The sequence below is a fragment of the Amphibalanus amphitrite genome, unplaced genomic scaffold, assembly GCF_019059575.1.
Source record: "Amphibalanus amphitrite isolate SeventyFive unplaced genomic scaffold, NRLGWU_Aamphi_draft 000012F_arrow, whole genome shotgun sequence".
Taxonomy (NCBI): Eukaryota; Metazoa; Arthropoda; class Thecostraca; order Balanomorpha; family Balanidae; genus Amphibalanus; species Amphibalanus amphitrite.
In genome coordinates, this window is record NW_024881508.1 from 1,940,000 (window position 1) to 1,961,778 (window position 21,779).

General features: G+C 48.7%; 4 protein-coding genes across 12 annotated transcripts; 3 read left to right on the forward strand and 1 right to left on the reverse strand.

The window, feature by feature from the left end:
* Window positions 1-154: 154 nt before the first annotated feature.
* On the forward strand, window positions 155-1,180 carry LOC122383484 (general transcription factor IIH subunit 3-like). Its single transcript, XM_043369986.1, has one exon. The coding sequence runs from the start codon at window positions 155-157 to the stop codon at window positions 1,010-1,012; it is 858 nt and encodes a 285-aa protein (XP_043225921.1). The 3' UTR covers window positions 1,013-1,180.
* Window positions 1,164-11,365, reverse strand: LOC122383455 (prostaglandin reductase 1-like). Of its 8 annotated transcripts, none has more exons than XM_043369926.1 (2): window positions 11,253-11,365; window positions 1,164-2,780 (listed from the first exon to the last, which is right to left on the reverse strand). In XM_043369926.1, the coding sequence occupies exon 2, from the start codon at window positions 2,755-2,757 to the stop codon at window positions 1,672-1,674; it is 1,086 nt and encodes a 361-aa protein (XP_043225861.1). In that variant the 5' UTR covers window positions 2,758-2,780; window positions 11,253-11,365; the 3' UTR covers window positions 1,164-1,671. The 8 variants fall into 8 exon arrangements, with proteins under 8 accessions (XP_043225861.1, XP_043225843.1, XP_043225853.1 ...); XM_043369908.1 differs by lacking the exon at window positions 11,253-11,365 and adding an exon at window positions 4,108-4,258; XM_043369918.1 differs by lacking the exon at window positions 11,253-11,365 and adding an exon at window positions 4,108-4,218 and having other exon boundaries at window positions 1,164-2,796.
* On the forward strand, window positions 6,487-12,894 carry LOC122383491 (co-chaperone protein HscB homolog). The gene is made up of 4 exons (XM_043369997.1): window positions 6,487-6,879; window positions 7,158-7,283; window positions 7,468-7,595; window positions 12,301-12,894. Exons 1-4 carry the CDS (start codon window positions 6,607-6,609, stop codon window positions 12,422-12,424), a joined length of 651 nt encoding a protein of 216 aa, XP_043225932.1. The 5' UTR covers window positions 6,487-6,606; the 3' UTR covers window positions 12,425-12,894.
* A 2,808-nt stretch (window positions 12,895-15,702) lies between these two features.
* On the forward strand, window positions 15,703-21,439 carry LOC122383550 (tectonic-2-like). Of its 2 annotated transcripts, none has more exons than XM_043370071.1 (5): window positions 15,703-15,791; window positions 17,469-17,553; window positions 17,765-17,859; window positions 18,117-18,937; window positions 20,257-21,439. In XM_043370071.1, the coding sequence occupies exons 2-5, from the start codon at window positions 17,469-17,471 to the stop codon at window positions 20,420-20,422; spliced, it is 1,167 nt and encodes a 388-aa protein (XP_043226006.1). In that variant the 5' UTR covers window positions 15,703-15,791; the 3' UTR covers window positions 20,423-21,439. The 2 variants fall into 2 exon arrangements, with proteins under 2 accessions (XP_043226006.1, XP_043226013.1); XM_043370078.1 differs by having other exon boundaries at window positions 15,709-15,735.
* The last annotated feature ends 340 nt before the right edge of the window (window positions 21,440-21,779 follow it).

The following is a 21,779-nucleotide window of genomic DNA, read 5'->3' on the forward strand; positions in this document are numbered from 1 at the left end:
GAATAGTCTTTGGTCATCTGCATAGGAACTGTTAATGAACAATGAATGAGGCAATTTGGCGCACTTCTAAATTGAAGTTAAAGTGGTGATAATTGCTTTCAAATGCACTTTCTGCACACTTTCAGAACCTGCTTGCTGCAACAGAGCTGACAAGATGGAGGACCCAGGGGAGCACCTGCTGGCCATCGTGTTGGACACCAACCTCACCTCAGTGGTGTCAAGCGGTGGCGACGCGGGCGCCGTGCTAGACTCGATCCTGGCCTTCTGCAATGCCCACCTTATGTCCAGCACGGCTAACCTGCTCTGTCTGACGGTGGCACACGGCCGCGAGAACCGCGTGCTCTTCCCGCCCGAGCTCGACGACGGTCAGTCGGCGCAGGCGCACTACGAACTTTTCTCACAGTCCAGCAGTGGCATCGTGCGCCAGCTGAAGGCGATGATGGAGGCGGCGCCGCCCGACCTGCTGACGAGCGCGCCGATGGCCGCCGGTCTGGCCATGAGTCTGTGCTTCATCAGCCGGGTGAGCCGCGAGCGGCCGCCGCACGCGCGCCTCCAGAAGCGCGTGCTGATTGTCTCCGGCCAGGGCACCGTGTCGGCCCAGTACATGGACCTGATGAACGTTTTCTTCACGGCGCAGAAGCTGGAGATCCAGGTGGACGCGTGCGTTCTGGGCGCCGAGTCGGGCGTGCTGCAGCAGGGCGCCGACATTACGGGTGGTGTGTGTGTGCGCGTGCCGCAGCCGCGCGGCCTGCTGCAGTACCTGCTCTGGGCGTTCCTGCCGTTCGGCGAGCAGCGCCAGAAGCTGGCGCTGCCCGAGCCGCCCGTGGTCGACTACCGCGCCGCCTGCTTCTGCCACCGGCAGCTGGTGAGCGTCGGCTTCGTCTGCTCCGTCTGCCTGTCCATCTTCTGCAAGTTCGCGCCCATCTGCTCCACCTGTCACACGGTCTTCAAGGTGAAGGGCATGTCGCTGCCCAAACCGAGCAAGCGGAAACGGCCCAAGCAGGGACTGTGATAGACTGGTGAAATTGGAGTGTCGCGCATGTGCTGGATTGGTCTCGGCACCAGTACAGATATTACTAGACACTCTCGTTGGACAAGGACGGTGTGGGACGCGACACGTGCTGAACAAAGACTGTGTTTCTGATGTTATGCGATAAACAAAATACATTAACTTTGTATATTTATAGAAGTTACGCAACATAGCAATATCAAAGTCACTCGGCAAATGTGTTGGATGACAGCCGGTCTCGTTTGTAGAAAAATGAAAACAGCCTTCGACTGCATCCAGGAACTGCGGGCGTAAATGAAGGAAAATATGGCACTGTCCTGGGCGGCTAATGTAAGTGACATTTTTACATTCGCACATGCACTGTATAATTGCACTTTCGTTGCACACTCGCACAAATTACATATTCCATTCCTGAAATCATAGGCGATCCATTTGACCTACAGGCTACAGCAGTACATGTTTTACTTATGACACGACACGATCGCCCTGGTATTTTGATGCCTCCATAATATACACATCTGTCGAAAAAGTCAACCTAAAGACACCCCGATACCACATGGTAAGCTATCCTCAGAATGTATGCGCGGAGCGCTACTGAGCCTCTCCGCTAATTGCATTGTTGGTACCCTGCGCCGTCCGTGTCACCCTCCGCGGGCGGACGTTTACACTTTGACCACAGCCTTGCCGAAGTTCTTGCCGGCCAGCATGCCCATGAACGCTTCGGGCAGGTTCTCGAATCCCTCTGTGATGGTCTCCTCTGCCTTGATTTTGTCGTTCTCCAGCCAGTCGCGCATCTGAGTGACGCCCTCCTGCCAGCGGTCCGACCAGCGCGACACGATAAAGCCCTCCATACGCAGCTGCTGCATCAGCATCGGCATCTGCAGCATGGGCACCAGCGTGCGCCGGCCGCGCGGGTCGTTGTAGCCGGCGATGCAGCCGCACAGCGACACGCGGCCGAACAGGTTCATCTGGCACATGACGGCGTCGCTCAGCCAGCCGCCCACGTTGTCGAAGTAGCAGTCGACGCCGTTGGGCGCCGCCTCGCGCAGCGCCTTGCTCGTCTTGGCCGTCTTGTAGTTGATGGCGCGGTCGTACCCCAGCGAGAGCAGCCAGTCGCACTTGGCGTCCGAGCCGGCGAAGCCCACCACGTGGCAGCCCTTGATCTTGGCGATCTGTCCGACGAGCGCGCCGACGGCGCCGGCCGCGCCAGACACCACCACCGTCTCGCCCTCCTTGGGCTGGCACAGCTCCAGCAGGCCAAAGTAGGCCGTGTTGCCCGGCATGCCGCAAGCGCCTACTGAATGCGAGCGGGACAGGTTTCCCAGGTCGGGCATCGGCGCCGTGGCGAACGGCAGCAGCTGGCCCTGGTCGCGGCTGGCCTCGCGGATGGTGTGCGACCGCCAGCCGAGGCCGCCCACCACGTACGAGCCTTCCGGGTAGCCCTCTGCGCGACTCTCCAGCACGCGCGCGCACTGCAGGCCGATCATGGTCATGGGTACCTGCATGTTGGGTGTGTAGGCACGCTGGTACGGGTCCACGCTCACCCACTCGGCCTCGCACAGGTACTCGCCGTCCTTGAGCGCGCGCAGCGGCTCCTCGTGCAGCTCAAAGTCGGTGTGCTTGGGGAAGCCGTCAAAGTGCTGCACGAGCACCCACTTTTTCGCGCGCAGGCCGGACGAGTAGGAGGCCACCCGTGTCGCCGCCGACGGTAGAAACCGACTCAGTCGGGACGCCAGGAAGGTGCTCATGGCTGAATGAAAATTAGCAGAATCTGAAAAACAGGGCAGCTGTTTAAAGCAGGCATGTAACAGCCTGAAATAGTTCACACAACAGGACAACATTGGACAAGCAGACCCATTTGTGCCAAGCATACTATAACCATGCCCATGCTATAGCCTATAACATAGTTTTTCAACCCCAGACATACAAATGATGATAACTCAGAACTTTGAAGGTTTGAGACAGTCTGAATCTACCTCATTCACATATGACTGATTGATGCTTAACAGCTATGATAGAATGGATAGAATGGTTTAGCATATGTTTTATGGTGGGTCTGGTATCTGATGAAAGTGATTTGGGGGTTAAGGGTGCCCAAACTGCAGTAGTCACTGATCAGTGCCCATAGGTCTGGTATGTTGTCTTTTTTATACATTTATAATCCTGAGAAATTAATGACTTCTGAAACTTGTGGAAGAGAGAAATGTTATAGACACATTTCCTTTGTACAATAATAACATATTTAATGTAAATGTTAGGTCTAAAGGCCTTTAGGTGTTCTGGAAATGATATTGTCTGGGGTGTGCCTTGCTCAGTAAATTTCATCTGGAAAACTGATGAAAGTTTGGGACCAACAGTAGCTCCTGTACAGCAGTCCTGAATTGAATTGTCCCACACTCTCACAGGGAACAAAAATAAACTCAATCAGAACTAACATGGGTACAGAAAACCCTCAGTTGCTTATGTACAAGGACCCACAATTGATGCACAGTTCAGTTCATGATATCACTGTGTTCACTGCGCAGTTCTGTTTATATCACAGCACACACTGAGCAAACACTGAGAGCTTCTTTAACTGGTAGGTAGGTACTAGGTTTGTGCAGCAGTAATATCACTGGAATCATCTCCTGGTACATATCCAGTGACTTGCCAAACAATAAAGTCATTAAGTCACTTGCCATCACTATTTATCACTCTATTTATACCTACTAGGTAGGTACCTAGCTTGCTACCAGACAGGACAGAGTTGGAGTTCCTGTAAAGTTAACAGTAGCACCTAGTCCTACAGGTCTCTACAAGATCTTGAGTAGGTACTACAGTAGATGACGGATCTCAATGTATAGCAATAGTACTAGTAGATTGAGATCCGTCATCCTGCAGCCAGGGCTAGGGGTCAAGGTTTAATTTGCTGAGTTGAGGCCAGCTTTGATTGCCAAATCAAAATTCTGATACTTGATTTTGGCAGCCCTGGCATCTTCAGCCCTATCACTTCCGAGTTCCGACCTGCGACCCTGAAATGAAATTTGACCATCTTACGAACTGGCTCATCAACCCCCACGCAGTATGCTAAAAAGCGAAAGTGAGATGGGCGATCGTACCTGAATATGCGTAGATATAAAAAAATAGACCCGAGTCCCACTTGGCTTATCACCGTGACAAGGCGTATTTCTTTATTTATAGATGGCCTTGATTTGAGCCAGTTCAGCGCGTTGAGCGTGTAAATAAATGGGCGTCAGCCGGGGTGGGACTAAATGCTTACTTCGAAATCTAAGCTACGTTGCGGCATTGGCGGTTATGTGCGGCGTGTATGCCGCATGATTAGTAAGCGGCGACCACTAAATTAAAGACTCAAACGCTCCGACCGGTTCTCAATGAATAACACTGCATACCAAAAATGCCAACCGCTCTCGTCATAAGATATTCAGCTTTAAATAACTAGGTTATCTACATCATCATTTTGAACCAAATTAATACTTTCAACTTAACTCACTCATTCCTTCCTTTGTTGTCTCCAAACAGTCTTTCGATTCTCTGGAAATCGTATGCTAAATCCCGTACCTGTATGCGACTGGTGCATATAAAGGCCGATAAAAGAATTTGAATAGGCTCTGGCATGCGATTTCCTGGCTACCCAAAAAAGTCTGTTTCAGTCTTGCTATCAAAACATGACCTCGCCCGCACAGGGGGAGGGGTTGATGCAACCCCCCTAAGGTTTTTCGCGAATAACTCGCTTAAAAAGCGGCTGATCGCGACGAAACTTTCAGTACCCTCGCATTGATCAATTTAACACCCATCCTGAAAATTTCATGACCCTGACCCAAATGACCTTTGACCTGTGACCTACTTTTCGAGATCATGTTTGGCCGGAACCGCGATTCAGCGTATGTCGGCTCGCATTAGCAGCGCGTTTGCAGTCTTTTCGTGGCTTCAAGCGTTCAAACATGTGATATGATGTTGCCCCCATGCATTAGGGTGGGTGTCAAGGTCACCTGAAGGTCAGGTCAGGTCATTGACCTTTGGTGACCTCGGTTCACTTTTTCGAGTTTGACATGTTTCTAGGTCAGTTTTTCGAGCTGAATTCGAATTAAGCAACCACATGAACGTTTACAAAGTAGTTTTGGTGCCTTCGTAACATGTTACGAGGCTGTCAGAGGCGGTTGACACCTACTACAAATACCTGGCAGGACCTCTACTGGTTGACATGACCTGACCTAACCCGACCTGGCCTAAATGAATGAAGACATCATCTGTGATCAAAACTAGCATGATATTCGTGATCAGCACCCCGAAAAACCCCATAGCAGCCACACTACGACGTTCTAACAGGTCCCAATTTTCCCGCCTTTTGGGTCATTGACCTGACCTGGAAGGTCAACCGATGACCTAGGACCTTAAAATTGGGTATCATCGGCTTTCTCTCGTCACGGGCAACACGCTCGTTTTTTCCGCGAAGCTCTAGCTTGATCAGGAGCGAAACGGCAAGGGGTTATACCTTATACGTTCGCGGCTGAGTATTAATTTCGTTCAAAACAATGATGTAGATAAGTTAGTTATTTAAATCTAAATATCCTTTGACGAGAGCGATGGACATTTTTGGTATGCAGTGTTATCCATTGAAAACAGGTCAAAGCTATTGAATTTTTAATTTAGTGGTCGCCGCTTACTAATCATGCGGCATACACGCCGCACATAACCGCCAATGCCGCAACGCAGCTTAGATTTCGAAGTAAGCATTTAGTCTCACCCGTCAGCCGCGATTTGTTTTCATGACGGTAGCGTCATCTATCAGCGAAGGCCTACGCTGGACTGGACTAAAAGTTATGAAATAATTTTTACAGCTTATGGGGAACGTCAAATTTTAAGCATTAAATTTATTGAAAAATATTATTCAGTTATATGAACGTCATTACATCTTTGAACCCCTGAACGATCCAGTGTTTAATACTCAAATCCACATTCAAAAAAAGATGGCGGAATCCCTAACCATGAGGCAGATCCTGCGCGGGAAAGTCATTACTGGCTTATTCTACATTATATGGTTATATGGTTATGGTTATATGGTTATATGGTCATTATATGGTTATATGGTTTCCCGTGTGTAAATGGTTTTAACGCACGACGTGGATGGATTGGAGCACGAGTGTGTTAATGCACGAGTGAAACGAGTGCATTAACGCACGAGTGCTCCATTCCATCCACGAGTGCGTTAAAACCATTTATGCACGGAAACCATGTGTTAAACTAATTAATACATGCTTAACGGTGCGAATTTAAATTAAAATTAAACTTTGTCCATGACACTGAAAGGGCCTTTAATGGGGACTCTTACAATAAAGTCAATGACCCTTCCGAAAAAACTTCAGTCGAGAAATTCATCACTGCACGCGCGTGCACCAATTTAAATTGGTGCACGGCTACCTTCGAATTAACGCACGGTTAATCTCCAGTGAACGCACCGTAAAGTATGTATTAATGGGCATTTGTCATAGGGGGCCTTGTTGTAGTCAAGATTAGTTTGAGAGGAGATTACTGTTGTTTGACTGTCGTGGAATAAAATCACAGGTCTTGGCATCACATGAATAAGTTTTGCTCTTAGTATGGCCACTCACAGAGTTTTCAAGCTATTTGGTAATTATTTAGCGAAAGCTGCAACATCAACATTCAAGCCCCAGAGTTATGTTGCGTATCGTTCCCGACGAGGGCTATTCATATCAGCGACTAACCTCTCCAAGGCAGTTGGGTCATCAGGAGATTTCTTCCAGTTGTTTTCTCTGAGCAGAAAGTTTGACCTGAATTCGACTGAGCTCACCAAGCAGTTTCGTATCCTCCAGAACAAATGGCATCCAGACAAGTTTGTCGGCAGGGCTAAGGTTTGTGCAACAGTAATATCACTGGAATCATCTCCTGGTACATATTCAGTGACTTGTCATAAAGTCATTAAGTCACTTGCTATCACTCTATTCATGCAACTTTGACTTAGATTATTTCATTGTAAATTTGTACATGTAGGGATCCTTACTAAAAAGCAGAAGCATATTTATAAAAGAGAAATTGCAACTTAGCACAGCCAATGGTCAATAAAGGCTGAAAATACCTTTTGTCCAGTGGGATATTTGTTTTTTTTCTCAAAATAATGATGTTTTTTCAGGATGAGCAAGAGCTGGCTGCTAGAGAGTCTTCATTCATCAATCAAGCTTACAGGACACTGAAAGATCCTTTGAAGAGAAGCCTGTATCTCCTGAAGCTGTCCGGCCATCCATTGGAAGATGGAACTGTGAGTAGGTTGTTACTATTGCCAACAAGGTTTATTAGTATCAGGTACCCAATAATATGGCCATATCAAAATAATGCTGAGTTAAATGAAGCAGTTTTGGAGTTTTGGTAGTTTTCCCACTTAGCTAGTTTGAAGAAGTGCTAGTGCATTATATTCTGTTCATAATGGCCACCTGTTTTTACAGACTGAAAGTGACCCAGAGTTCCTCATGGAAATCATGGAGCTGAATGAAAGACTGGCTGACATGAAGTCACATGATGATGTGGTGGCCTTAAAACATAGCAATCAAGAGATGCTGGATAATTTACAGAGGTATGCATGCTTTTTTGCTCTAGCAGCTATAATTGCTTTTGTTTTTCTTAATTGGATAGTTTTCATGTTTGCTAGACTAGCTAAGCTATCTTCTCAAATGCCTATATAGCTAAAAATCCATCTTAGCTAATAGACTAAGCTAAAGTTGGATAGGTACTGATTTCTTCCTGCACAACAAAACTTGTGGTGGGATAGAGTACACTGTAAAATATACCATAAAAATTAAAAACAGGAGGATTTTATCAAATTAAGGCTTGATTTGAATCTGAGCTCTAAGGCCAACCTTAAAACAGCACAATTGCCCAATATCACTTTACTATTGTGGCTCTCGCCAATCGCCCGCAATTACCGGCTACAGTTATGTTTTGCCGTGCCCTGGTTTTGCCTAGTTCGTATAAGGCGGTCGAACGCAATCCCTCGGTTTTTCACGAATAACTCTCGTAGAAAGCGGCCGATCGCAACGAAACTTTGAGTACCCTCGCTTTAAAGGAAGACTGCCACCTTCAAAAAGTTTTCTCAGATCGGCCTATGATTTATTCCCTGGACAAAACAAAATTTTATAATTCACCTGACAAAGTATCATCACGTGAATCGCGAAAAAAAATTGTCGATTATCATACAATTATCAATCAGTTAATGTCTAGCGACAATGTTTACACATCACTAGACTTCAAGGTCATAAGATTATTACATTTTATTTGAAAAAGTAAGGTATTTTATGATTTACTAATATATGATTTCATAAGAAATTGGCCATGTTTAATTTATTTTGCATTTCAGTTCGTAAAACATTTAAAAAATCATGGCTCATTTGGAATGGGTCTGGCCCATGTTAAACCCCATTTCCCACACTTTTTTGGAAAAAATGAACTACTGAATATATAAGTTTAACTTTTATTTTGACACTCCAAAATTCTTCTCTGATCTCGAAACAATCAAAGTTTTGACATATATTTACCAAAAGATAAGAAAATTCATGTTTCAAAGTTATCGATAAACAGTAGAGATGTCGGTTTTCTTGGACTAAAAAAATGGCATCAAACTGAACTTTGGTCTCCGATTTCTCGCAAACGGGTTCGAATTTCGGAAAACCGACTTCAGTCTGGGACATAGGTGGCTCAGCTCTAGTGAAAACCGTTTTGTGGAAAAAAGGTGGCAGTCTACCTTTAATCAATTTCACACCTACCCTGAACATTTCATGACCCTGATCCAAATGACCATTGACCTGTGACCCCTTTCTCGAGACCATGTTTGGCCGGAATCGCGATTCGGCGTCTGTCGACTCGCATTAGTCGCGCGTCTGCAGTCTTTTCCATCTGTGATCAAAACTTGCATGATATTCGTAATCAGCTACCCGAAAAACCCCATAGCGGCCACACTTTACGGTGTTCTAACAGGTCCCGATTTTCCGACTTCTGGGTCACTGACCTGACCTAAAAGGTCAACCAATGACCTAGGACCTTAAAATTGGGTATCATCGGCTTTCTCTCGTCACGGGCAACACGCTCTTTTTTTCGCGAAGCTCTTGCTCGATCAGGGGCCAAACGGCAAGGGGGGTCCGACGGACACCCCCCCCCCTTATACGTTCGCGGTTGGCAATCCACTAATACGGGTAAGGGTTAAGTCCCGTCGCCGGTCGTCTACTCCCGTAGCTTGCCTAAAATGCCGGTCCCGTACCTCAGTGGGTAGGAAGAGCGTTGGACTCTCCGTGGTGAGAGCATGGGTCCCGGTTGTAAAAGTCTGAGTTCGAGGCGCGACGGGCGCTCGATATTCTTGAGCCCTTCTGGCGGGTCTGGTGTCGGTTGGTGACAGGCTAACCAGCTCCATACCAGCCGAATTCAGTAAGGGACGTGGCTATGTGTGCGTGGCTATGTGCGTACGTTAAACTTCGGACTCTAATTTCTGCCATAGACCCGGAATTGCGCGATCAGAGGGCAGAGGGCAGGGCCAACGCAACAAGCTCCGCTTAGCGGGAGCTCTATCCTTGTGAGTGAATCCTTCCATCTCAAAGGTTCGGATTAGATATAAAAAGTCGTCCCCAAATTTCGCCAGTCACGCGGAAAAATAACCACTTACCGACATGAAAATGTTATCAGCCAGGGCTGCGGAGTCGATGGTTTTAAGGTGACTCACTCCGACTCCGACTTCAAAAATTGACTCCGACTCCGACTCCAGCTCTGACTTCAGAACTCGACTCCGACTCCGACTCCAGCTCCGACTCCGAGTCCGGACATTGCTCAGCAAGTCCATATAATGAAATCAAATTTCATGTCGCAGATCTTTTTACCTTGCCTGCAGCGACCCTTTGCGCGTTCAGACGCCTTGCATTGGAAACATTTTAGATAGCATTCATAGATAAAAACAGGTTCGACGCAGCAGCCATCTTCAGTTATTATTATTTTTTTTTTTGTCAATGAAAACGCTTGTCCTCAACTTCAACAAAATCATATTTTGAAAGGTCAATGAGCGAAATATCGTCATAAAGCAGCCATGGTGTTGGGCACGACTTTGGGCAATGCAGCAATGCAGCTTTGAGCAATACCGACTCTGACTCCGGAGTCGGAGTCGGAGTCGGTAAAATTTTAGCGACTCAAACTCCGACTCCGACTTCGGGCAAAACTGCCGATTCCGACCGACTCCGACTCCGACTCAGACACAGACTCCGCAGCCCTGGATGAGCCAGCGGCCCAACTGATATATTTTCACATCAGTAGCCATTTTTCCACCTGGTTCGTTAACTTTATGGAACACTCAGTGCTGATCTGGGGTAGGTATTCCACCCGGCTCGCCCGCAATTTCTTCCAGCCACAGCGTGAGGCTGCGTGTGAACTGCAATCGGCGGCAGTAGTTCCGGCACAGAGACAGAGTGAATGATGTCATCCTGCTGCTCAGCTGCCTACTGCTTCCAAAAGCGAAATCAGTTTATGCCAATTAAAGCATTTCAGCGGTTACCAATACCCATCTCCTGGGGACTGTCAACTGTCAAGCAAGATAACACTCAAGTGTTAAGTCAAGTGTCAAGTGCATAAGGCCAGTCGCTTCCTTCACTCCTCCTGACCTATTCGCTTCTGATCGGTCACTTCTTTTAGAAGCAGTAGGCAGCAGAGCAGCAGGACGTCACGAACACGTGATATGTACAGTCTGTCTTAAAAGTACCGCGCAAAGTGACGTTGGATCCATCGAGCCTGACTGAGGAAGGGCCTGCTAAATTTGGGTCACCGAAGCAATTGACATCCTCGTCCATTCCCTAGATCAATTGGTCGGTGGCTTTCAAATCAAAGCAGGCCCTTTCTCCGTCAAGCTTGGTGGATCCACCGTCACTTTGCGCGGTACTGGTAATTTTAAGACAGACTGTACGGTCCGTGCCCAGCTATGTGGGGTGGTCATATTTGTCCCGTCATCCCAGGATTCCTCGATCGGGTGGAGGTTAAGTCAGAACATGTATAAACTCTGTTTTGAATGGTCTGACCCTGAAATCTATGCATGGAAATTGAAATCATGCGCGAAGTTCAACATGCCGAAATCGGCTCGTGGCCTGATGGATGAAAAGACTGTTTAGTAACTCAGTCGTATCATGTTTATGACTATAATTGGACAAGCTCCCCTACTGGATCCGAGAAAGTCTGGCCACCCAGTCACTCTGTTTGCGATACCTACTTTATATCACCTCGATGCGCACTGCGCAGTCAATCACCGAGCGCACCGCGGAACCACCGTTTTCTGACTACCCGCTGGCCTGCGCCGCCGCTACCGACCTCTGGCTCCGACCAGGTCACGTGACCTTGGCTGACCTTGGGCAGGGTCAGCCAGAGGCGGATCCAGCTCAGAGTTTTTTTGTTTTTTTTGGGGGGGGGGGCAAACCATAACAATTTATCGATTCTTTCCATGCCTCGTCCATAGGCGTAATGTTAAAATTATGTCATTTGGGGGGGGGGCAAATGCTCATTTTGCCCCCCCCCCTGGATCCGCCACTGGGGTCAGCCGCCTGGCTAGACATGCACGACCCCTAATAGGAGGTGGCTAGTCCGGATGGACGGTTAGCTAAGATGGTCTTCATGCGACTATGCAGACACTACGTTTCATATGAGATTTCCGATTGGACGATATATGGGACACCGGACAGGACCTACACAATTCACCGGCTAGGTATCCCCCGTCCCCATGTCATTTTTCGTCCTTCTTGTATGTTACCTTATTTTGTTTTGCTGTAACTTATTTGTTGTTGTTTTAATTTGCTTAAATAACTCACATTATTCACTTCGCACACTTTCAAGAGTTTTGAACTGCGCAATTCTAAAACAACACAAACCCTGGCGTCTTACCCTCTAGGATCTGATAGACAAGTTGTGAATTGCGATCAAGCGAGAGCAATAAGCGGCCAAAATTTGGCGCACCCAAATAACCAGATAACGTTCTGTGCACTGGAGTGGTCACAGACATTAACTAGACTGATCAAGGATGCTCTATTAAGTGGCTGCAGCCGCTCCCTCCAACGCGACTTCGTCTGTCAAGTTAGCAGTTTTGAATGAACAACTTGAAAGAACGTCTCGAACCTGGGCTCAATCATACATGTGTAATGAGGAACAGAGGGTCATCAGGGAAGGCAACCTGATGGGGCACCCCATGGGTGGAACCACATTGTATATAAATAACCAACGGTGGGTGGAACCAACGGATAAGAAGTTTCATTATTTTTTGTTTTCAGGTCATTCGCTGCAGCGTATGACTCCGGGAACTTTGAAGAGGCCCGAAAGATCGCTGCTCGAATGAAGTATTATGCAAATATCAGCAACAAGGTGCTTCATTTCGAAAGAGAGCGAGGACTTTAGCTACAACAGCTGGACAGCTACTTCACTGAAGGTTACCTTACTGGAGTCATTTAGTGCTCCGTTGTTTGGTCAGTTTTCGCCGGAATTATGATCGTGGACTGACTGAAGACTTGCGCTAGTTATTTGTTTATACGATTATGCGATCAGTGCCTTGTGGATAAATGGTAGACGTTGATACAAATATGCACCAGATTTCCACATTGTGTTGGGTGTGACTGAATATTTTATGCATGAGTAGTGAATGAATGGGAGTGTGGGGGTGCGTCGTTCCCCCAGTCCTCAGCTCAGCTTATGTCGGATGATCACGAACAGGCGTCGTTTGCTAGAAACTAATTGTGAAAACCAGTAATAACCTATGCTTTCATAACTGTATACCTATCGTAGTAACGAGGTATACTTTTCTTGTGCCTTTGTATTCATGACTAGATTTGTTGATGTTTGAATACAATATTGGCCGTGATTGAACAAGACATAATCGTTGTTTGTGCACCGCCTATGACTCGTGACTGGCCAGTGTGAGTCGTAGCGCCCCCGTTCAGGCCACGGGCGTCCTCACTCCGACGGCCACCCAGCAGCGGGCCGAGCTCTCCATGGGGCAGGTGACGCGCGCGTACCAGCGGGCCGAGCTGGCCGCTTCGAACACGGACGCATCGGCGAACCCGCCGGCGGCCAGCTTGTAGCGCAGCAGGCCCAGCTGGTAGTCGCTCACCACGGCCGGGAAGCGCGCCTGGAACGCCTCCACCGTGTCCAGGATGGCCCCGCCGGAGAGCTTGTAGGAGCGGTACTCGGCCTGCACCTGGCTCAGCACTCCGGCCGCGTCGTACAGCGGGCGCACCGTGTAGCTGGCCGTGTCGCCGGAGCCGGCGGCGGCCGCCAGCGCCTTCACCTGCTCGCCGGGTGTGCCGCGCGTGTCGGTGACGGAGAACTCGGCCAGGGTCTGCAGGTAGTTCTCGGCGGCCGACACAGCGAGCGGCTTCAGCCTGAACGCCACCGGGTAATGGTCGGAGACAGACTCTGTGAGCTCCTCGGACAGACCCCAGGCGGCGTCGAACCGGAACGGCGCGGCGCTGCCGGCCACCAGGGCACGGCTCAGCGCGTCGCCGCGCAGCACTACCCGGTCGTAGGCGCAGTTGGTGGCCGAGACGGTGGTGTCGGTGTGGTCAGCGATCGCCCACGTCACGTCCTGACGGTGACGCAGTCGGTTCACGGTCCACTCGCTAGACGTGACGTAGCTGCAGCCGGCGTTGAAGTCACCCAGCAGCGCGACGTTGGTGGCGCCCAGCTGCGCCGTCGTGTAGTCGAGTACATCCGAGAGCGCGTCGATCTCTGTGTCGGCGGCCGACGGCTGCGTGTGAATGCCGACCAAAGTCAGCTCGTCCAAGTGCCGCACGCCGCTCACCGCGAACGTGGCGATGTACGGCTCGCGCGCGAACACGTCCGTGGTGTCCGGGTACAGCTGGGCGGCCTTGACGGACACGCGGTCCGTGCGGTACACGTAGCCGTACTGCTCGTACGAGCCGCGGCCGACGCGTGGCGACAGCGTCACCTCGTACTGCAGGCCGGCGGCGGCCGACACCCGCGCCGTCAGGTTGTGGATGGCCGTCTCCGACACGTCCACGATCTCCTGCACCAGGATGATGTCGTAGCCGGACAGCACCCGCGTCAGCACGTCCATCACCTCGGGTTTCTCCATCTTGCTGAGGCCGAAGCGCTGCACGTTGAAGGCGGCGACGGAGAGCGGCTCACTAGTCACGGTGGCCGTCTTGGCGCTCGCGCCGGCGAGTAGCGCCAGCAGCGTTGCTGCGATCATCGCCACCTTCATCTTTGTTTCAGGGAGCTGGACGATAGTGGCGGCTGTGGAGAACGGCCGCAGTTTATAGCGTACCGAGTGACAGGGATGACGGAGCTCTCGGTGGCCGCAGCTGCGCCTGCTGGCGTCAGCGCGTGTCACCGCGTCTTGCTGTGACGCTTGGCTGCCATCGTATCGTGACACCGTCGGAGTGGAGGATGGATGCGCCTGTCGGCCGTCCGGCGCCTCTCCGACCTACAGTTGACGGGTCGTGTCCGCCGTGTCCTGTCTGCGTGACGGCGCCCGGACAGAGCTGTGACACGGTGTGACGGGGCCTGTGACGGCCGGGCGATGTGATGTGACGGGAGAGTGACAACACACCTGTGTCGCCAAGCGTCCCGACGCGCGCGTCTCGCGAGCCCTTCCTTCAGAAGCGACCAGGATATCCATGCAGCGATGAGCGAGAGGTCCGGTTTACCGCCGATGTTCGACATCCGAAACTGTCTGACATTGCAGAGCGATCGACTTCACCCTGCAACCTCGCTGGTCTCGAGTTACCTTATTTGTTCGCCAAACTATTCACTCATGGTAATGCTTCTTGCATACCATCAAATCATCGGTGAAAGCGAGTGCAATATCAAGCTTATTAATACGCTGACGATAGGATAAGATGATATAATACAGACAGTTAACGCCGTGTGGCGGCCCACATGGTTTAGGTACCGAGACCGGTGAGGTCGTCTGGTAACAGTGGAGCGCCGTTCACGTCGGACTGTGCTGCCCGTGGAGGTCAATAGAAGGGCTGGCGACTGGCGAGTGACCCGGCCGGTGCGGCGGGCAAATACGGTGATCTCGGTCGCGATAGGGGCGGCCCGGTTCTGGCTCTCGTTTCGCCTCGACAGACAAGAGACGAGGCGGCGCCGGGAACGGCAGGATGGGGAGTTGGAGTAGGTACCCCCATACCCTTAGAGTAGGTACTGAGTGCCTACCATGCGTCACTATAAAAAAGTATATTCAGCTAAGCGAGCTTATACGAGCCAATGCGTCTCCAATCGTCATCACACTCCATCGTCACACAGGGATAGACACTCGACCATACATAATGATTAATGACGGCCTATGAGGACGTAGGCCTATGTGTCGATGGGAAAGAGGGACAGAAACCACTTATCACACATGTCTTGATGTCGCATGACCATCATTTCATTCCCCCTGGCCCCTAGAAGACACGTAAAAGCAAGATACAAAGGTTACAGCGTTTTAAACCACGATATTCTAGGTGGCATATTAGATTAATTAGTGGTAATTTATTTCTTCATGTTCATTTATTTTTGTATCCTACCCGTACATGCATGCATCATTTCCATGCACAAGTCAATGGCTTGGCTCTGCCCTTATTGCGCAGCATTCGAGTTAAAAGTTTGCAGTGTTTTAGAGGGTCAATTCGCATGGCAACATTCCTTTCTGCTAAAGTGGAAAGCGGCGCGCTGTTTTGATTGTATTGATGTGAACGGTGTGAATTGTGAGAGTAAACGAGAATAAATTGGATAAATTATTTTTCAGCATTTGTAGTCTGAGGTGTGGTAAAGTCCTTGTTGAACTTGGCCGGTTTGGAAGTATGTTGATTGCACATGAAGTGCTTTCTACTCACATGACGGCTGACGCCGTAGGGCGTAGTAAAGCCTTTTTTGAACCTGTAGTTGAAAACCTTTTGAATTTCAAAATGTTGACAATTATTTTAGTTCACAGGAGACTGAGACTGCCAATCGTAACCTAAACTGGAACAGATGCTAGGATTTTAGGACAAACCTTTGGCTGGACAAGTTTTTGTATGGCTGTTTTCGATCAAAGTAAAATAAATAGAATAAACATAGCATAAACTAACCTAACATGAAGTAGCTGGTACCTCTAAGAAACTGCTATCTCAGTTCAAAACCCCATGTTGAGGGTGAACTATTGCCTGTAATACGCTCGCTTCGTATTTGATGAAGTTATCGTTGAGATTGACTGAAACAGGGACTTCAGCTTGGATAACACTACTTTGATAACGATAATCAATTAGGATTAACTTGAAAAACATTTTTTTGAATACCAACTTTGATAGGTAATCATTTTCGTTGGAAGCTATCAAAGTGCTAACTTCTAACCACTGTTATTTGGCAATGAATCTCTTTAAGCTGCGTTTTTCTTATGTATTATACATACCTATGTATCTTTAAACCAAGAGAAATAGATCATTTGTCTGCTAACATCAGCATAGGTCACATATTTCTGTCATGTAAAATAATATTATTTTGATATGAAATTAATTTAACTGATTTTAAATACTCATTGAAAGTTCATAGCAGACATGTGCATGGATCCGAGTGATGGATCTATGATCTTAGTGGATCTCGAGGCAAATTGTAGGTTCGGATCTATGATCCCACTGAATCCGACGTGAAAAATTTATCCTGGATCTATGATCTCACAGGATCTGACGATAAACCAAAACCATGGATCTATGATCTGAGTGGATCCCACCATGATTGAACAACATTTGAAACCAGGTTTCCAAGTGGTTCTATGTCAATAAGTGACATAAAACTATGTATTATGACGTGCTATCACATAAAAGCACTAAATAAGAACGTTTGTGAGTTGCAACGAGTGATCTTTTGGGATTTCTGTGTTGACCAAAAATAAATGAGGATCTATGATCCCACTGGATCTCAAGCAAGAATACTACACTCAGATTAATGATCCCTACGGATCCCCTAGTAGCACATCAACATTGTATCAATGTTGTATCAATATTGACAGCAATGTTGTATCGATGTAATTCTGTTAGCTCGAGAGATCTCTCGATAAATTAAAGAGCTGGATCTATGATCCCGACGGATCCGAGATCAGGATCCATGGGATCAGATCCCAGATCCATTTTCTCGGATCCATGCACATGTCTGGTTCATAGGTCAAATGTAAGAAATTATATTACGCAAAATGACCTTGTAGTCGGCGCGCCCTTAAGCCCCAATAAACAAGAAATTATATTATTTATACTCAATGGGGTGTATAATCTTTCATGCAAGGAAACACAGAAGATCAACAGCCTCTTAGAATTGCCCATTTCAACATATTGAACTTCTTTTTTGTTGCAATTGTAGTTTATAGTTCTTTCATTTTGCAGAAGCTACTTACCAAATGCTGAAACTAACACATCTTGAATATACCTTGTATAGCTTTCAAGATTAACATGTTACAAACTGCCCACAGATGTTTTTCCCATATGCTCATGGCAACAGCAAAACAGTGTGGCTCTACATAGCGTGGTTGACAACATTACTTCTTATTCCTCATGGTAAGTGAAATTTGAAAAGCACAACACTATCTATAAAAGTTAGGTTCTAAGAAAGAAGTAAAGGTGAAGTAATTGTCTTGAATTATAGTATTTCATAGTTCCAGTGCTCTAGCTAGGGCTGTCCTGGTCCATTAGCTCTGACAGCAAATACATGACAGTGTGTGAGCAATACGGCATCGTGGCTCTGACAGCACACTGTCCCATCCCTCAGCCTCATTACAGGATTCAGCTCAGATTGATGGAGCCACTGCCTGTGAATGTGACCTGATGGCTGACCTCTGTGACCCAGACTGCTGCTGTGATCCAGTGAGTCTGTCTGCCTATATCATGCACATATTCTTGCGACAGTGTCAGAAACTGTTTGGCTTATCTATAATGGTGACAATTTAGTGGGTGTCAGTCACCACTCAACTTGCTTCTTATATATGGGTTAGGAGCTATACCCTAAGGAGCTATGTTATCACCACAGCTCAGATAAAACTATAAAAACATGCAGCCTTATAAAAATACTGAACTTGGTCTTGATCCGTCTGTATGACCGACCTCCGGCCGGTGTTTGGCAGGACTGCGAGGACTCCCCGGCATGTCCTCCGTCCGACCCGCTGGGAGCGCTGTCGGCGCTGCGCTGCTCGGCTCCGGCGGCCGGCCAGTCGCCGTGGCACGTGCTGCTCTGCCTGTCCGCGGACCGCTCACCGTTCCTGGGCCAGTTCCACTCCGCTCCGGCTCCTGCTGACATGGAGCTGTACCGCCGCTCCAAACCGCACTGGCCGGAGACGAGCGGCGGTGGAGGGGGAGGCGAGGGGGACGGCTACCGCTCGGGGTCCACCCTGCTGACCCCGTCTGGCCTACCGCTGCGGCTGCCGCGGACACTACTGGACGGCCGCTGTGCGCCCGCCGTGCCCGTGCCGTTCCTACGGCCCACCACGGCCCGCTGTCCGGTCACAGACGTACGCAGCTCCTGCCGAGAACGCTCCCCACTGGACCCGAGCGGCTACGATCAGTTATCTGTGCTAGCCGGCCGGTCGGGAGCGGTGGTTACCGCCCGCATGCAGCGCCTCTGTGGGTCCGCCAGCAACGAACAGGTGACTCAGTGCCCGTCGCGTCCGATCGCGCTCGACGGAGACGTGTGTCGTAACGCGTTAGTGAACCTGGTGCTGGTGTTCTCGTGGAATGGCTCCCAGGTAGTGGATGCGACCGTGAATGTGACGGTGGCGGACCTGGCTGTGCCGAACGGACGAGTGAACGTGACCCAAACAGTGGCGGTCAGCTTCCGCCACGTGGCGGCAGGGAACAGCACCGCGCCCTCGCCAGAGGGCAGTGCGGCGCGGCGCCTCGGAAAGACGGGATACCACCGAGACGATGTCATCATCTCATCAACTGAGCCGTAAGTATGACACACTGCGTGCTATTGACCGTCATTCAACGCCATTTTCATGAAAGTTATCCTTTTGTTCTTCCCTGTGGGTGAATGGGTGTACTTTGTTGCTAGTGTGTAGTTGCCTGCCGTTAGCAAGCGTATGGTAACTGCTACATTCAGTGTTATTGCAGTTGGTTACCACCGACCTATTTCGTTTTCCTCACCCTGCCGCGCCGTATCTGTCCGTAAAGCCGTCAGAGTACCTGGCGCAGTCGCCGGCTTAGCGTGCTGTGCTCGGATGGTTTATAGTCGGCTCCAAACTTGCTCAATAAGTCTTGCATGGTGTTAACTTTAACTGAAGTCCGTGTAATGAAGGCCTCCCACCACGGCACGTTCACGGCACCTGCTGCGCTTTGACTACCCAAGGCTGCTGAATGAAGATAAATTGAACTGCTGTTATGGGGATAATATCGATCGACAGCAGCCGGGTTACCAACGGGAAGAGTTTATCAACATTATGTTAACAAGCCGGCCAGTTATGCTAACTCCTCTTGCAGTTAGTTTCTCCAGCATTAGAGCAAATGAGTACCTTCTTAATCTTTAGTATGAGTACCTTTATGAAATGAGTACCGTTTTCATACTATCAATGAAAAAGTTTCAATGAACACTTCTCCCCTAGCCATTAATCATTAGTCGATGGGGGTGGTCATGAAATCATGGTTCTTAATTTATCGTACACTCTGATTTACGAGGCGCTCTCCCCTGCCAATTTGGATCGATATAGGGAAAACATTACGCTACTACGACGTCCTTTGGGGTCCGGATGCCTGAATCTGGATAAGTTATTGCATCAGCCTGTCGGTTGATTTAGACAGGGTTGTGCTAAGTTTGGTTGCGATAGGCTTGCTCAGTTTGGGGCCATTCAGAAGTGATTGGAACTTTTTCGCCCGGTAAGCAGTTGGTGGGTTACCGGCGTTTTCGAGAGACACATTGTGTTTCATTGGTTTAGGGATGAAACTCTTACTGGCCACTCATTTACCGTACAGTCGAAAAATAAAACAATAGGGCGGTAAAGAACGGAAAAGAAGTGAAAGTGAACTAAATGCACAGAGTCGCTATGTGTTGTGAAGTCCTTACACACAGAGCGTATGTTTGGAATTAAAATTCTGACTTTGGGGATTGTATAATGTACATATATTGACCCATCACCCGCATTACGAAACTTATTCTTATATTTCTTACAGGTGGCTTGGTGAGAGTAACATTTGAGCGTTCAGCTATTCCCACATCCCTTATCGATATGCATTTGTAACGCTATTCTGACGACACTGTGACGCTGTCGCCAGGGTGAACGTCACCTCTGCTGACCTGCCCGCCGACCAGCTTGGCCCGCTGCTGACACTTCAGTCAGGTCAGTCACGGCTGTCTGTCAGGGCAGTACATACACGCCAAGGTGCGGTACTGCCTCGCCCGTCACAGGGCTGCCGTGCAAAGGCAAAAACGCATATCTAACATTTTTCTGTCAGCACAAAATTTTACACAGGGGCGAGTTTTGTGTTTTTCGGTCATTGTGGTCTTCCATTGACCAGAAGCGCAGCAATGTATATATCATTTGAAACAGAATAACGCGTTCTACCTATGTACATGCGTATCATAGTCCAAAAGTAATAAATATTCATATAATTACATAAAAGTTTTTCTGCCATTGCAATATTTTCTTTGCGGGGGTGACCCATGCCAACGACAAACGCGTATCTGGGCAAATCCACACAACGGTAGATATGCGTATTTGCCACTCGGCACAAGGCGGTAGCACTATGGCAAATACGCGTGTTGGGAGATATGCGCACGTGCCATTGGACACAGACGCCACAGCTAGCTGGAAAAGAGACGTATAGTAAGATGTGCATAATTGCCACAATCGTCCTATCGGACTAGACAACTAACATATTGGATGATACGCTTGTTGTTTCGTGGCTCGTGCATACAAAACTTATGCCCGTAAATACATATGCACACGTAACTGACCACACCCTGTGATCAATACGGGAGATGCAGATTCACATAGCTGGCAAGACGTTTGTGCGTTGGTATACATAATGTTGTGACGCTGTCGTGGATCCTCACGCAAGTGCCTGGTTCCGTAAAAAGGTTGCCGGCCTTTTAACCCTCGCACTTATAGAGCGGGGGAGGGGTCGTATGGAGTATGGACCCCTCGGTTTTTCGAGACCGCCAAAAAGCGGCCGATCGCAACAAAACTTTACTTACCCTTGAGTTTAGAAATTTTACACCTACTCGAAACAATCTGATGACCTTGACCCAAATGACCTTTGAGCTGTGACTTATTTCTCAAGACCGTGTTTGGCCGAAATCGCGATTCGGCGTATATCAACTCACATTATCCGCGCGTTTCCAGTCTTCCAGGGGGGGGGGGAGTGTTTAAGGTCCAATGAGTTCCTTCAAGCACAGGGCCTCGGCTAAGGAAATTTGACTACTGGGGCAAATCGTCAAAGTGTGTTGGCGCCCTGCTGGGGGGGGGGGAGGTTGAACACCTGCAATTTTTCCTGCGGTTTTTCGCGGATATCTCAAAAACGGCGGCGCTCCAGCATCCATCAATTCTACACGTGTTGTAAAATTTCAGACCAAGGTCATTCAAGATCAGGTCACCAGGTCACTTCAAGTGACCTCACCTCATAAAATGTTTCAATGAATGCCGTAGCTACACCGAGTGACCGATCGCTTTGAAACTTCCAGCGATTGATAAGGGCAACACTGCATGTACAAAATTTATATCTCGGAATTTTCATATCGGGGACCTAAGGTCAGCTCAATTTTGCGACCTCTATTATAAGTCAATGGGAAAAAATTC